Below are 15,718 nucleotides of genomic sequence, written 5' to 3'. Positions count from 1 at the left end.
TTCTCAAATAAGGAAACAGGATCCACCGCTTTCCCACCATGCTTAGGAGCGGAAGTAGCATGCCGTAACAAAGTAGGTATGGTGCGACGGTGAAATGTTAATAGTGCGGATGTTATTATTTACAGAAATTAAATATCTTTTTCAGTATTGTTAATTGCGCGTTTGCTAATGTTTCAAAATAACTGGTTCTTTCCCTAGTTAGATTAGCTCGGAATTAGCCTCGGATAATTTTTTGAGTGTAATGTAAACAACTGTGTTGTAATGCTTCGTTCGTGTTCATGCGCATCTTCGAAAATCTACTATCAACTATAATCTTGGATTTAGACGTTTGAAAAAAACCCCCACGTAAGATCGTTAGACAAACCGTGGCTCGATTTGTTAAACGACAAGTAACGAAATGTTTGTCGCGGTTTGCAGTGTAATCCCTATGAATGTATTGTTTTTTTTTTTAGTCGGTAGCTTGATGCATGTTCTCTTTAGATGTTTTTGTTACGTGTTGTGCTCGGAGTGGGTTATTGAATGATTTCAGGACGTCTCGAAGCCGGTGTGTGATACTGAGTTGATGGTATATACTGAAGAACTTCGTACGCGCCCCACGTTTATCACGGTTGATAATTAACGACGCAGCGCTAAACGTGTGTTATCTGTTAGAGTAGACTATCTGAACGTGAAATGGGGGGGGGGGGGGGGAAACTGTTTTAAAGACGTATATTCGGGAGCAAAAAGAAAAGTTTTCCATGGAGCCGGAGTGGGGGAACAAGCTACGTCGGAGGATGGGGGAGTAGCAGCGTGAGGCCATTCACTGCGGAGGGCAGCGGTCCACTTGGCTTTCTCACGAATTTCATTGAGTGGTTCTTGTTTCTCGGGTGCGGTGTTTTGCCATGTTACGGTCCTTTTGAAATATGGCTTTGCCCGATTTTGTTTCCCAGTTAAGAAACGCGAAACACCCGCTAAATCCGAAATAAAACTGGGCGCTTTTCATTTCACCTCAGTCTGTCAGGTTTACAGGTGACGCTGATCATTAATCTAAGATTAATCCTGCTGTTGACCGCTTGTACATGTGGTGGCGCATTTCGCCTGTTAGGTAGGACACCCCTACAATGCCGTTTTCAACAGAAAACAACCACAACTACAATATTTAAAATCGTTTCATAATAAAAAAAACAATTATGGTAAATAATGCTACAAATCATATACCCAGAGAACGACATGTACAGCTAAATTCTAGCGAACACTGTTTCCGTTAAAGGACCGTAAAATATATAAAAATATATTTCTATATAAATTATTCACATTATATTCAAAGTATAGTCTGCAATACACCCTGCGTCTCTGGTATCGGCATGAATCGATTTTACTCGGAATGGCGTTTATTCATCAACAAGTAAAGGCGTGGAAACGGAGAACCTGAGTGAACGGGCGTAAAGAGTCAAGGGTGTAATGAAGATATGGTAGCTCTCCTGGACTTTGTGTATCGTTAAACTGCCACATACAGCATCCATCCAATATAAGTAGAGCCCTGCCGTAACTAACACTTCAGTATCTGGTTTGGACTCTGCCATGGCTTCTGCACACTAAAGAATTTACTGGCGTTGTGTGAGACCCATTAACCACACTATAGTCTCCAATCTCTCCCACCCCCCTTCCACTCTGGTATCATCAAATGACTGTTATTTATTCAACGAACTCCTGGATATTGACAAAGAATGGTTTGGGGTTCCTTGTCATTTGGTAGAATGCATGTATGAAGGCGACACTGCAATTTCTGCACTGAGGCGCCGTTTTGTTGGTATCGGGGTCAGTCAGCGCCAGGTTTAGGAGTTGGCTTGGTGATGCTGTAATCTTGCTTGGACACTGTTTCGTTTGCCTCACTCTGAGACCAGTGCACCAGCTGTTGTTGCAGCATGCCAGAGTAATTCCTTAATGTTTTAACAAGATAGCGCACGTCCCCATATGGCAAGGGTCACTCGAGCCTGTAACATCAAGGACCTTCCAGATCAAATCGTGTATTTTAAACCATTCGAGAGCCTATTTGGAAATTATTAAGTAAACCAAACATTATTTTTTTTTTATTCTGGGGCGCTTGCATTTCTAAGGTTTTTCAGTATGTGCATCAATTTCACCGTTCACTGTAGAGTCAAAGAGGTGCAATGAAGAAGAATTTTACCTAAGAAACTGTAAAGGTGTCTGTTGGTGTTTGGACGCAGTCATGTTTACAGATTTTGCCTTGTTTCGTAGAAAACATAGCGAAGGAGGAGTGAAGATTTGGTTCAACAGTCTACACATCTCTAGTAGTAAATTTGAAAGAACAGAAGAAAAGCTCTGTGGAGAATCGGTGCTCAGGAGTAGCCATGGAAGGTGTGGCTCAGAAGGAGGAACGCTCTTCGGATGGAGGCATTCTCCAACCGGAGGACCGCAAGGATTTAAACAGCACGGCTACAGAAAGGCACACTGAGGGAGATGGGAATGGCATCGTCTCCTGCATTAGTTCTGGCATCTGTGGGAAAGGAGAAGGTGCCGGATCGGACCAGCGGTCCCCTGGGAAGAGGAAACGGGAGCCGGAGGATGAGCCTCCAGCCAAGAAGCTGGTAAGAAACCTTAAATATGCTGCTTAATCACTAAGAGGAGAGTCTCGTAGGTCTGTACACTCTGTGCACAGCTCGAAAACAGCCTAATCGAAGAAGGTTTCATCTTCTAAGCGAAAGGTCCTGATTTTGTTTTCAGGTGGCGCAGTGGTTAGCATCGCTGCCTTGCACCCTGGGGCCCTGGGTTCAATGCCAGGCATAGGGTGCTGCCTGTGTGGAGCTTGTGTACTCTCTCCATCTTGGCGTGGGTTTCCTCCCACGGTCCAAAGACCTGCTGGTAGGTTAATTGGCTTTTGGGGAAATGGGCTCTGGTGGGAGTGCACCCTGTGAAGGACTGGCATCCTGCCCAGGGTGTACCCCGCCTTGTGCCCATAGCCTGCCGGGATAGGCTCCTTCTCCTCCGAGACCCTGAATTGGAAGAAGCGGTTAGAAAATGCATCTTTTCAGCTGTATTACCCTGTACGGCCACAAAAACGTTGATTTGACTGAGTAGCAGTAAGTGTCTGGGGAGAAATGGCGCTGGCCATGTGCACACCTGACGTGTGCCTATAGGAGCGTATGGAAAAGAGCTAAATGAGCTGCAAGGCCAGGTAAGAGAGGCACATCAGAGAGACTGTAAGAAGCAGGAATATCCCTATGGAGAATGAAAAGAAATGTCATACTTTGGATAACCGTTTTACACAGGAGTTAATTAAGGACGTGCCTCGGCTTGAAAGAGGAAGTGCTCAGTTTTGGAAAGTCTGGGTGTAGGAGTCTGCAGTCCTACAGCAGTGGCCACAACCAGGAGACCCAGTAGAGATGTGTGGCTCGATTGTGTTGCGTTTTCTTTGCACTGGATGTGGCGTTGATAAGATATTGAAAAAGCTTTTTGTTAGGCTGCTACGTTGTGGAGGGTCTGTTGAAGATGTTCAGCACTGCAGAAATTCCAAGAGGCACTTTCTGTACTCATTAGAGGGGTACAGCAGCAGCTCAGCTCACCCTGATGTTTGTAACCAGTATCTTACATGTGTCTTAAAGACACTTCAGTAAATCTCGAGCATCAGAAGATATGTTTCCAGTTGTTCTCAAAGAAGTGAAGTATGTTATTCATGTATATCTGTGAGGGTTACTCAAAACAGGATTTGCTCCCACTTAAAAATATATAGACTAATCCCACCAACTAGTTTGACCGCTGTCATTTGGTAGGGAGCAGCTAGTTAGTGGAATGTTTATTAGAGACAGTCTACATTCTACAAAAGCAATGATATGATGGATATTAGCAGAGCTTATGGTCTATGTACTGTATGCCATCTGATAGTGTTCCACATCAAAGATTAAGACATCTGAGAAAAATTGGAGGAGAGCAGGAGGCACTTTTACACACACAGGGTGGTGGGTGTATGAAAGCAGTTTTAAAGTTTGTAACATTAGTACAGTTCTTCTTATTAGTCTCCAGCATAGTCATAAACATTAATTGTAATTGAGCAGAGGATAATTTACAATAGCTGTAAATTTAACAGGTTTGCTATCATTCAAAGATTCAAACGAGATTCATCCACTGCACTTTAGAACATCAGAAGGGCCAATTTTATAGTTAAACTGAGTTCATAGTCTGGGTTTATAGTGCATTTACTTTGTAGGCTATTGTAAATTCACTCATCTCTGTAAGATAAGTTGGAGATCTTGAATGATTGTCACGTGTTTAACGATCAATGATATCTGAGCCATCTTATATTCTTGTAGTGTCTTTTTCTTAACGGTGTTGGTTCTTATTATAGACATTGTTATTATTTGGCGTTGTGCTTCCCTATGCTGAAAGGCACTTGGTTCCATCTTGTACTTCTAAGGAGCAAATGCACTCTGCTCTGCAAAGGTCTTTTATCACGTAGCCTCAGCAAAGATAGGGTCCAGATGCATTACCAGTGGCAGATGAAGAGAACGCATTTTTATCTAAAAGGTACATTTGGTATTGCTATGTTGAGCAGAAGATTTGGTCCCTCAGTTTTTATTTCTGCTTCTTCTTGCAGCATTCAGACCCGGGCCATAGTGAAAAGGTAGCCATACATTATAATACACTTCAGGAAGTCGGCCTAGCAGCTCGCAGCCAAAGCAGAATTTTCTACCTCCGAAACTTCAACAACTGGCTCAAGAGTGTGCTCATTGGTGAGTTATTTTCTGATTTTATTTATTCCTTTTGTATGATATTTTAAATGTAGGGAGCTGCTGTTAGGCTGAAAGCAAGGATGTGATCAATAGAATTATGAAATAACTCAATGAACACATGAAACAAGGATTTGCAACTTTTTTTTGCCGTCCTAATTTCTAGCATTCAGCACCTATTTTCCTGTGAACATCAGAATAGCCTATAGATTCGTCGATGAAATATGCATGGGCAGATTTGTTAATTCTCGTGGTTAAGGTATAAATGTGAACCACTTCACTGTTTTTGTTTTCATTTCTGCAATGAAGTTTACAAATAATATTCCAAATAACACATATCATATGTCTCACAGTTTTGTTTTGCGAAAGGCAACAATTGTTTTAGGGAATTATCCCCTGAAGCAAAACAAAACCTCAATAATTGATAAATTACCATTCATAAATAGAAAATGTGAGCTTGTTTTTTTTTATCAAGGGCAAACGTGTAACAGGCAACAACAAAGACAAAATGGTTGCGGTCCTTTTTGTTTCCTAATGATGGTATTATTTGGGAGCCATTTAAAATGTATCTTACAGAGGCACCACTGTACGACGGATACAAAAGAGATGTTGGTTAATTGGATGTATTCCTTACAGGGGATATCCTGGAGAAGGTGCGACAAAGCCGTAGGGACGTGACCGTTCTGGATCTTGGCTGTGGGAAAGGGGGAGATTTGCTGAAGTGGAGGAAGGGGAGAATAAGCAGGCTTGTGTGTGCAGGTAGGTGGAGTCCCAAGTCTGGGGCACTGTCGTGAGCGTCGGATTGATTGGAGATCGTCTCGGTGTCATTTCCCAGCAGGCTGTGAGGGCTGTGGCTGAGGCAGCGGTCTCCATCTGCCGTCCTGCTACCATTCTGCCCCCCTTGGCTTTATCCCCTTGGCTTTACGCCCCCACGCCTACTATCGGGTGACTCAGGATTTTTAAAGATGCAGAGTTGCCCTTTTAGTCTTGAGTTAAAATCCTCAAGTAACTGTTTTTAGATCGTGCATCTTTGTTTTATTAATTTTAAGAATTTGAACTTATTTTTTTTGCTCTGAAGCCTCATAATTTGAAATTGGCTCCAGTTCCCTGCCCCACCGTGTAGGGAATGCGGACTACATGGTCCCTCTCCCTCGCTGCGTGCTCTGTGGAGCTGCGGGCTTCACAGTCTGTGTCTGGAGAGTGTATGGAGCAGAACAGCGCTGCTTCTAGCTGACATTGTACTTGCACGTGTGCTCACATGTTGGGTCTCTCAGGATCCAAAAAGAGAAGCAAAGAAAGCACACCCAAAAGTCCCAGAGGTCCTGTCCAGAGAAAAAGCAATATACAACTATACAACAAAATACATTTCACTTAATATCTGCTCACTGAAAATGCACTGTATTTAAGGATCCCAACCTTCCTACCAATTTAAAACAAATGGTGTTTCACTTTCACATGTGGTGAGGATGATTGGGGGAACTGTTCTATATGTAGTTGGATCTTCAGTTAGACAAATAATGTTTGTCCTAATAAAGGCTATTGTGCCAAAACATTACATAAATGTCTGAGGACACATTGATCGACTCGGCCCCTCAACCCTCACTTGGGGAATTCTTGTCATAATCATCTAATAAAATAGTTCAGGCACAATCAAGCAGTGCATCTATTGGACATATTGCTCATTCTGAGCAAGCCCCCTTGCTTGTTGAACCAATACACTTTTTTGTCATTCTTTTTTTCTTCTGCTGGCCTAATGTTATTATTGCTGACCCTGTTATTTTAACTTAGACTTGTGCAAATGCCAGCCTCTGGTATTAAAAGGTTTGCGGGATCTTTCTAAGAGTAGACTACAACTCATTAGATGAGAAAGAATGGAATAGCTGCCAATTGTTTAACTTTTAACACTTCAGTTATTGTGAGATTGCTTTACAGGCTTAGATAGGCAACTCCAAGGAAAATGTCTGTCGGTGAGGGGCTGATAATTTCATTTTCAGTTTCCGCTCATTCTTATTATCCTCTAGACCTGCCTTGGTTCTTAAGGTAGTTCCTTCTCAACACCTTGCTGTGGCGTTTTTCACAGATATCGCCTCGGTGTCTGTAGACCAGTGCCAGCAGCGATATGAGGACATGAAGAGTCGGAACCGGCCCAATGACCATATCTTCAACGCGGAGTTCATTACGGCAGATTGCTCAAAGGTGTGCGTTTAAAATCGGCACAAGTCTGCGTCTTTGTTTTTTTTTTAAATGCTGCTCATCTTCCCTGTTTTACCTACAGATAAATGAGAACTTAATTGTAACATAATACATTGTGCTTATTAAGAAACAATAATATAGAGACATTAGAATAATCAGTAATATGATAAGACGTTCCTCCTATCCAGCTGAAATGTCATGTCTAGGGTGGTTTAATACAATACTGCAGGTGTCCATAGTACACAGTGTGTTTTGTTCAATGATTTCTGATCGATACTATCATATTTTGTGTTCTCATAGCTATTTTAATAAATAAAATGAGAAAGTAGCCTTTGTGATTTTATTCACCTCCATACAGTTTCCATGATTCGTTGCCATCTGAACTTACTATCATGACCCCTTAAAACAGATTGTTATATTTTTAATCTAAACAAACATCCAAACAAAATGGTAAACCACTAATAGTTAAAAATGCTGTTTGTATGTAAAGTTAGATTTTCATAGAAAATTACAAGATTCACAGTTGCATGAAAAAATAAACCATTTAATTAGGGCGGCTTTAATGAGTTCGAGTGCAAAAGATTTGAAAGGTCACGGCATCATGGCATCTGTCCTTGCAAGTTCTCTCGGTAACAGTGACGCACTATTTTTTTCCCCAATTTTAGGAAGTCCTGGCGGAAAAGCTAAAAGACCCTGAGATGACCTTTGATGTCTGTAGCTGTCAGTTTGTGTATCACTATTCCTTTGAGACGCAGGAGCAGGCTGACATGATGCTGAGAAATGCCTGCGAAAGACTGAGACCAGGGGGCTACTTCATTGGCACAACCCCTAATGCCTTTGAGTTGGTGTGAGTGCCTTTCTTTAAAATCTCATTTTTTCACTTTGCATTTACAATATTCTGTCATCTGTATTGATGATTTCTTCATTCCTGCCTGACGCTTGAGGTCTGCTATTATGCATTTTGCCAGCTCTGTCCCAATCACAAAATCTACCCTTCAGTCCAGTGGTGCCTTGTTTAATGTCCACACATGCTAATGCCACATCTTCATGGGCATAAAACTTTTCCTAGGGCTAATAATAGCAGTGATTGACTTTTGGAAATTGAGGGCTGTTGACCATTCATGTGTATAATCTTTCAGAACTTAATTTGATAGTACAACTGTAACGTCTAGCTCCCAAGTTAGAGATATTACAAAGTATTTGCAGGAGTAACTCAAATAAAACTTCATTCATGCTACTTCAAAGACTTTTTAACTTTGTTTTCAGAAAACGACTTGAAACTTCAGAGACTAATTCTTTTGGAAATGATGTCTACAGAGTCACATTTCAGAAGAAAGGGGAGTATCCCCTCTTCGGCTGCCAGTATGACTTTAACCTAGAAGGTGTGGTTAATGTTCCCGAGTTCCTCGTGTATTTCCCATTGTTTGAGGAGTAAGTACTTTTGTGTTTTGTGTGTATATGTGAATTTGTATACAAAGCATCCAAAACAATGCAGTTTTGACTGTTGTATAAGCACTAAATCACCTTATTAGTGCAAGATTGGACACGAGCCATGAGCTGTTTTATGGGTTTAGCTTATGTAATGGTCAAAGTCACTTGAGCACCTCATGCTCATTCATGCCTGGTGAAAACTGAGAAAGAAAAACCATACTTGCTTCTCAAGAGATCGATCCCATTTTTGCATCTGTGTGTTGGAGGCTTGACCTCTGCGGTGGAGCCAAGGAATCTTTAATTATGAATCAAGGTTTTATGCAGACCACCTTGATGAATGTCTGCAAATGTGGTGTAGATGTGTTGGTCTGAACACGAGCTTCTTGTCATCATGCAGTTTGGCCGTAGCGTTACATCAATCACAGTCTGGAACCTCTCTTCCTTTTTGCGGGCGCATCATGACATGCTGTTCCAACAGGACAGCGAACGTCCTCATGCTGCTTGCGTAAAAGTGCCTTTCTTGCCAGCAGAAGTTGTGAATGATGCGTTGTAGATGCCCTACATGCCACATTTGATATCCTATGAGCATTTGTGGGATGACGGAGTTGAAGCAGTCCAGCATGCAGCATCTAGGACTACAGCTCAGATCAATGACGGGCACATGGTTCTCCAGCTCTATGAGGCTTCATGTGCAATCTGGCGTGTTGCATCCATAGCAGATGTGAAGCTCGTATTGCTTCTGATGGTGGCCACATACAGGTCTACACACCTTTTCCAAAGTAACACATTTTGTGGCCTAACAGCCTGAAATCAAGACGCATTAAATCAGAATGTATTTTACCTTTATGTATGCACTGTAACACAATCCCCAAGTGAAACAAAAGCGCGAAGACATACATACATTACGTATACCATTTGAATCTAAGAGCTGAGAGCAGATTTGAAAGTATGCCTAAATCGAAAACTAAAATCAATTCTGGATCAAAAGTTAGAATAGACGGGGGGCCTGTACAACCTTTTGTTAACTGTCAGGTGTACGTGAGAATTTGAAAGAAATCCCTGAAAGTTCTTGGAACGAACAGATTGAGTGTCAAGCTTAAGGTGTTTATACGCAAGGAAGAAAGATAATACATTTTACAGTTGATGATGCGACATATTAATCAAAGAAGAGACAGAAAAGCCTTCAAGCCTTGCTGGAGTCTGGATCACACTCTCCTTTTCTCCCTGAAATGCAGTTTTCTCTTGGTACCACCAGGTGTCACTCTACACCTTTTGGTCTGTGAAGCTGATTATCAGGCAAGGTTAAAAACTGTACATCTGCTCCCTAGTGCTGTTCACTAGAACCTCTCAGGTTAAAAACTTATTTTTATTATATTTTTAACGATCACAGTTCAAGAGTAAACCAGATAAAAGGACGTTCAAAAAATAAATTTAAGTTCTGTAAAAAACATTATCCAGAAAACATGTCTTTATATAAATGAACTGTGTCCTTTAAAGAATATAACTTAGCTCCACACAGAGGGGTAGCTGCAGGAGCCTACAAAAATATAACTGATGTAAATAAGTATAGTACTAGAAGAGAACAGACCAGTATCACAGTGTTGTGAAATGACAAGACACTTACAAATAAAGGACTGACAAACCTGCATTAATAATAATAATAATAATTACTTCACTTTTTTTTTCAGAATGGCTAAGAAGTACAACATGCGCCTAGTGTTCAAGAAGACGTTCTGTGAGTATTTTGCAGAGAAGATTCAGAATGAGGAGCACAGACTCTTAATGAAAAGGATGCAGGCACTGGAAGTAAGCTCTGGCTGTGTACTCTTTTTTTGTTCGCTCTTAGGTACTGGTGATTAGAATAATATTTTTCTGTGTGATCTTATGGTTAGTAGCAATCTTGCATCCTGAGTCACCCTCTTATGCAAACCCAATGTCAGCCGTCTTTCTCTTGTACAGCTTTTCTTTGTAGTCTTATCTGTTAATGTATTTTTTACTTTTTGTGTCGATGACATCTATGCTACTTAGATATGCAAGACCTAATTGAGTATTCTGATTTGGGTTTTGCTTTGATGTAGGTGTAGATACATTGAATCATGCACAAGGTGTTCCTATGTTAATGAAGAGAGAAGCCAGAGACTGAGTAGGAACTCTGTAAAGCTTCAGAAAAAAATCTCTACACTTAGTTGTAACAGAAAAAAATATGGAAATTTCTAGTCTTTTAATATGTAAAACATTGACATAAGAGATATAGTTTTCAGATTGCATTTCAACATCATTCACACATTGCTATAAGTGAGCAACTGCAAGGGTTTCTCTTACTGTTATGCATGTTGAATAGTTTATTGCCTCAAGAATAGAGAAATAAGTACATAAAATGTTTAAATGTTTTTTTCAGATTGAGGCCTTACATGCTTTTAAATTAGTTTTTATTATAAAATATAACATTGTTATTGCGATGTCTTTAACTATTTTGTGAAATATCTGTGTTTAACAGTTTGTGATTCAATTCTGATGTTTCTAATAAATATACAGGTCAAAATCACCTTTTTTACAGGGTTCTTTTATATTTTCTATATATCGACAAACAGCATGCATTCTTTTTCTGTGCCTTTGACATCAACAGGCTTAACTCAAATGGTTAATCTGAATTTTTAACCAAGAGAGATATATTTTCTATAACAGATGTAGTATCAGGACACTTGGAATTTATTAGAAGACTGAATAATGCTGATGAGAATGCTTTGTTTGCACTAGAATTCAGTTGTTTTCTGTCCATTCATCCATTTCCTAACTGCTATATGTAGTACAGGACTGCTGGGGAGCCAAAGCCTATTTTAGCAAGCAACTAGCGTAAGGCAGGATACACCCAGGACTGGACGCCAGTCCGTAGTAGAGCACACACAAACTCGCACGCCAGTTAACCCGCCAGTATGTCTTCAGACTTGGAAGGGGGGGGGGGATTCGGAGCACTTGGAAGAAAATCACATGGACGTAGGGAGAACGTACAGACTCCGTGTCGATTGCATCCTAGGAATTGAATCCAGGGTCCCAGCACTGTGAGGCAACAGCACTAACCCCTTTGACATGCTGTTAAGGAGGAACTCGTACAAAATCAGAACCCATATAGTGTCATTAGGGAAATTACTTGAAGCAGTATTTAAATGATTAATCAAACAATGTTTTCTGTTGCATATAGCAATACCCCGCTGATGGAAGAAACAAGTTAGTGTCAGACACTCCGGGAGACTATGAACATGCTGAGGGAAAAGCAAAATCTCCTGATGTAAAAATTCCTTTGGTAAGAGCCATGTATAGCAGCAATCAGTTGTTTACTTTAGTACTAAATAATACATTTCAAACTTGCCTTCAACTGCTTCATTTCCTTATTAGTATCATGGTCATGTACCTTTTGTCTTTCTTTTTGCGCGGCGATTTTTCTTGGGTAAGAAATAAGAAGTCTGAAACGTGGCAGTGGTTTATTCGGGTTGTACGTGGCTGGCTCAAGGCCCATCAAGTGGCATCTTTCTGAAGAAACTAAACCTCTGTCTTGCTGTACACTGTATATAAGAAACATGTAGGCAGCTTTTTATGCCAAACAAAATAATGTCAGGTAATTGTCAGCTTCGAGCCAGTTTAAATTAGGTTTCTGTTCCAGTGAGACTGTGAACTTAAACCCTGAGCCTTTGTTTCAATCGAATTTATTAAGTTCTAAAAAGCATAATAGCAAAATCTTTGAGCTCTCTGAAGATATAATCAATATAAAATATATTGTGTAGCAATGTATTCTGAAAAACTGAGAGCATTGTTTTTTCTTAACAGGGCACTTTAAGCAAGTCCGAATGGGATGCAACAAGTAAGTTAAAATCCTTCTGCTGTTTAAAGGAATCCAGTCATTATTTGAGAGAGCGTGTCTTTATTTCCCCCGGGAGGGGGGAGTGAGTTGTTTTACAGCAGCAGTGTTGGTGTACAGATGGACAGAAGAAGAAAACATGACAGGAACAACAATATACTTACATATTTGCATAGAAGGTCAAGTGTTGAGTAACGATATGGCTACAAGTATGAATGAGAACTTGAATCTGTTGGTTTTGGAGATGGGTCTCTGTGTTCTGATGGGAGTAACTGGAAATTATTTTTAGCTACTTTTGAAATTGTCCATTTAAAAATAGTATTCATTATGGTTTTTTGTTTTGAAAGAGAGGATGGTAAGTTTTGTTTCCTCCTGTGCACTCTAGGCATTCATTCAAAAAGGTAACATGTCCTTTTAGAGGTACAGATTAATGTCAGAAGTAAGATTACTAAAATTGCACTTGACCTCAGTACATTTAGGAAGAATGAAGAGCTGCTGTGTTTATTAAGTTACTTGAATGCAAAGCAGTTTTCTTTCTCTCCAGTAAACATAAGGTGCTTTGGCATAATTATCAAATGTTCCCTTATGCTTTTCAAGAAATTAATACTTGACTTCAAATGGTTTGTTCTTAAAGAATGGAAAAAAAGCCTGTACTTACCCTGTTTTGTAGAATGCAATTCAGTCCTCTTCTTGCTCCTATTACCCCTGAATGAATATGACTGGGAAGTACAGCTGAGCTGTGGTGAAATGGGTTTATCTGTTTCCATTGATATACCTTCTCAATATGTCTTAATCATTAGATCAAATCTAGTACACTGTTTTTTTTCTTACCTGTGAACATGCCAGGTCTCTTTTCTATATTCTTTGCGTGTGTGGTTTCTGATACCTTGAATAAGGTAGTAGTCAGTGATCTGGGTGCTGGACTGGTGTCCATCTCCCTGCTTTCTCCAGTCATTCCTCCTCCTCCTCCGTAGCTAGGAAAGCTAAGGTTGCTGCTGGAAGAGGTGTTTGTGTGGCCGGTTAGGGGGCGCTCACTCTGCTGTCTGTGTGGGTCCTGATCCCCAGTATGGTGATGGGGGACACTCTACACCCCTTGGATGAGATGTAAAACATTAAAAAAAAAAATAATTATTTTTTAATGTCATAGAAAATCCCAGGGCATTTCTTGAAAAGAGTGGAGTGTCCTGGCCAAATTTCCCACTGGCCATTACCAACCATCGCCTCCTAATAACACGCATCTATTAATTGGCATCATCACTCTGTTCTCCCCACTGATAGCTGATGAGTGGGTAAGAGTCCTGGTGCCATAGTATCATCCTGGTGGGCCTGTGCATTGGTGGTGGTGGAGGGGGGTCTGCATTACCTGTAAAGTGCTTTGACTGGAGTGTCCCGAAAAGCACCATATAAGTCTGAGTTATTAATTATCATTATTATTCCCACCATATATAAAAATATCTGTATTTCATGGAGATTCCACCTGTGTACCACTCAAGTGGAGTCATGTACCTTTAGTTCACTTACTGCTACAGACAGTGGGAGAGTCTTGTAAAAATTGTGAACATTTAATAGGCTGTTCACTATGTAATACTTCATTAAGCTTAGAAATAACTAAGTTTAAAAGCAAATCACAACCAGAAAATGAGAGGCATTGAATGAGATTCATACCCTGTGATTTAAATAGCTTTTAAATAGTGATTTCAATAGTTTTTTTTGCCTTGAGAAAGCAACCACAGAGAAAGGCAGGACTGCCTCACTGTAGCTTTGAGAGGGTTCAGCACAAGCACTCTGCCTGAAGCATACTTTGAGACTGGTGGGTTGTGTTTGTGTTGCAGGAAAGGGGTTATAGATTGATCAAGTCAAGCTTACTTTCGTAATAGGTTTGCTTCTCCTGCAGTGGAGTTCATGGCTGGAATGACTCATGACAGTTAAGATGCTGAAATCCTCAGTGAGATCCTAATTGCTAGGTGCACACAAATGAAAGACCAAAGAGAAAAATGTTTGTTAAAGCAAAGTAATGCTTAGTTTATAAATCTGAACAACCTTCAGACTTTCTTCATATTTATGCATGTACCGGGGTTTAGGCTTTTATTGCTGTGAACTTTAAATGGATTTTTTTTTCTTTTGTACAGGCATATACCTGGTGTTTGTGTTTGAAAAAACATCTTGAGCATCCTGTGGGAAATGCTCCCTGCTGAAGAAAACCTGCATGTGGCTCAGGATGGGACCATAGGATGATTACCTGCGTAGTTTGTTGTTTGTTAAAGTAGTCCTAGTGACTTAAAACGGGTCTCAGCACGATGTGTAGAAAATAGGAGAGACTCGGGAGTGGAACAGAAGATCAGCTATATGTAATATAAATGAGCAGTATCTCAGAACGTCACTACTGTATCGGAGAAAGGGTTCGTCCATGGTTAAGGGTTAACTTTTGAGGGTTTTTTAATTAAATTTTTTCAAGAAATGATTGCTGGTGGTTTGTCCTTTTTGTTTTGTGGCAGAAGCGGGGGTGCCAATTTTAAAGCAATATTAAGCTTTATAATTGCTCGCAGTGCCTGGTGATTGTTCAGGTCTTCTGCTTTGTTGCCTCTTAAGTCCTCCATTCACGGCTCTGTGTTTCTCACCTTATAGTCATTCAACCATCCCTACTGAAATGCTGTGAATAAACACTGAATCAACTTCTGGCATATATTCAGTGCTTTGCCTGTCCGTATATCCACTTAACTGTTTTTTTTTTTTACTATTTTACAGAAACCAAAAGTAAATTATAGGTAACTTCTCCCCCCCACCCCCCCACATACTGTTTGATAATGTTTCACATTCCCATATATGAGTGCCCAACCCCTGGTCTGGCCTGATGTTCAGATTAAGATTTTGGACTGGACTGAACTCCCCCCCCCCCCCCCCCCCCCCAGATTATTTCTGGTAATTGTAATGGTGGCATGTTTATGGTGGTTGTGAGTTCTTACCATTGTATTTCACTGAGGTCAGTGTCAGGCAATTGGGAAGACTGAGGCAGCAAGAATATTCTGACTGAACTAGTTTAGATTTTTCTCATGGTTAGTCAAGCTATTAGTTGAGAGTCCGAATAATTAATGCAAGTTCCCCGAAGATCACATGCAGATATTTCTTGAGCAAAGCTAAGGTATCCACTTCAGCAACATGGTTGGGTAGCTTGTTCCAGACTCGAACAATTCTGGAAAGAAGTGCCTCCTGTGGTGAGTTTTAAATGGGCTCCAAATCTGTTACGTTGACAAAGTAACTCCCCATACAACCTCCTCTCTACAGCTGAGGTGGCTGTATTCTGGAGCAATCTGGGGTGCTGATGAGTAAAGCTCTAGTGTTGGACTTTCTTCATGTTCATTCTCTGCCTTTTGTCCTCGATCTCTTGAATGCTCTTGTTTTGAAAAGGGATAGTCAGCCACTACCTTGCAGTATATTTTCCCACTGCAGTCCTCTCGGTCGAAACCCATGAGAACAAGCAGTTAATGAGTGGGTTAAGAAATCTCAAACTTAGGAAATC

General features: G+C 40.6%; 1 protein-coding gene across 2 annotated transcripts; it reads left to right on the top strand.

Annotated features, from left to right (window-relative positions):
* The first annotated feature begins 35 nt into the window (after positions 1-35).
* Positions 36-14,661, top strand: rnmt (RNA (guanine-7-) methyltransferase). Of its 2 annotated transcripts, none has more exons than XM_088929000.1 (11): positions 36-72; positions 2,239-2,588; positions 4,592-4,727; positions 5,361-5,483; positions 6,805-6,920; positions 7,583-7,764; positions 8,184-8,348; positions 10,037-10,154; positions 11,548-11,649; positions 12,171-12,204; positions 14,331-14,661. In XM_088929000.1, exons 2-11 carry the CDS (start codon positions 2,352-2,354, stop codon positions 14,366-14,368), a joined length of 1,251 nt encoding a protein of 416 aa, XP_088785126.1. In that variant the 5' UTR covers positions 36-72; positions 2,239-2,351; the 3' UTR covers positions 14,369-14,661. The 2 variants fall into 2 exon arrangements, with proteins under 2 accessions (XP_088785126.1, XP_088785127.1); XM_088929001.1 differs by lacking the exon at positions 36-72 and adding an exon at positions 91-345.
* Positions 14,662-15,718: the final 1,057 nt, after the last annotated feature.

This window comes from Atractosteus spatula, chromosome 12, assembly GCF_055471065.1.
Source record: "Atractosteus spatula isolate fAtrSpa1 chromosome 12, fAtrSpa1.hap1, whole genome shotgun sequence".
NCBI lineage: Eukaryota > Metazoa > Chordata > Actinopteri > Semionotiformes > Lepisosteidae > Atractosteus > Atractosteus spatula.
Note: the sequence above shows the minus strand (reverse complement) of the source record. Positions and strands in the feature narration are given on the sequence as shown.

Coding starts and splice junctions, on each gene's coding strand:
- rnmt (XM_088929000.1), top strand. CDS start 2,352: ATGGAAGGTGTGGCTCAGAAGGAGGAACGCTCTTCGGATGGAGGCATT. Junction 6,921..7,582: donor TTACGGCAGATTGCTCAAAG/GTGTGCGTTTAA, acceptor CCCCAATTTTAG/GAAGTCCTGGCGGAAAAGCT. Junction 7,765..8,183: donor CCTAATGCCTTTGAGTTGGT/GTGAGTGCCTTT, acceptor CTTTGTTTTCAG/AAAACGACTTGAAACTTCAG.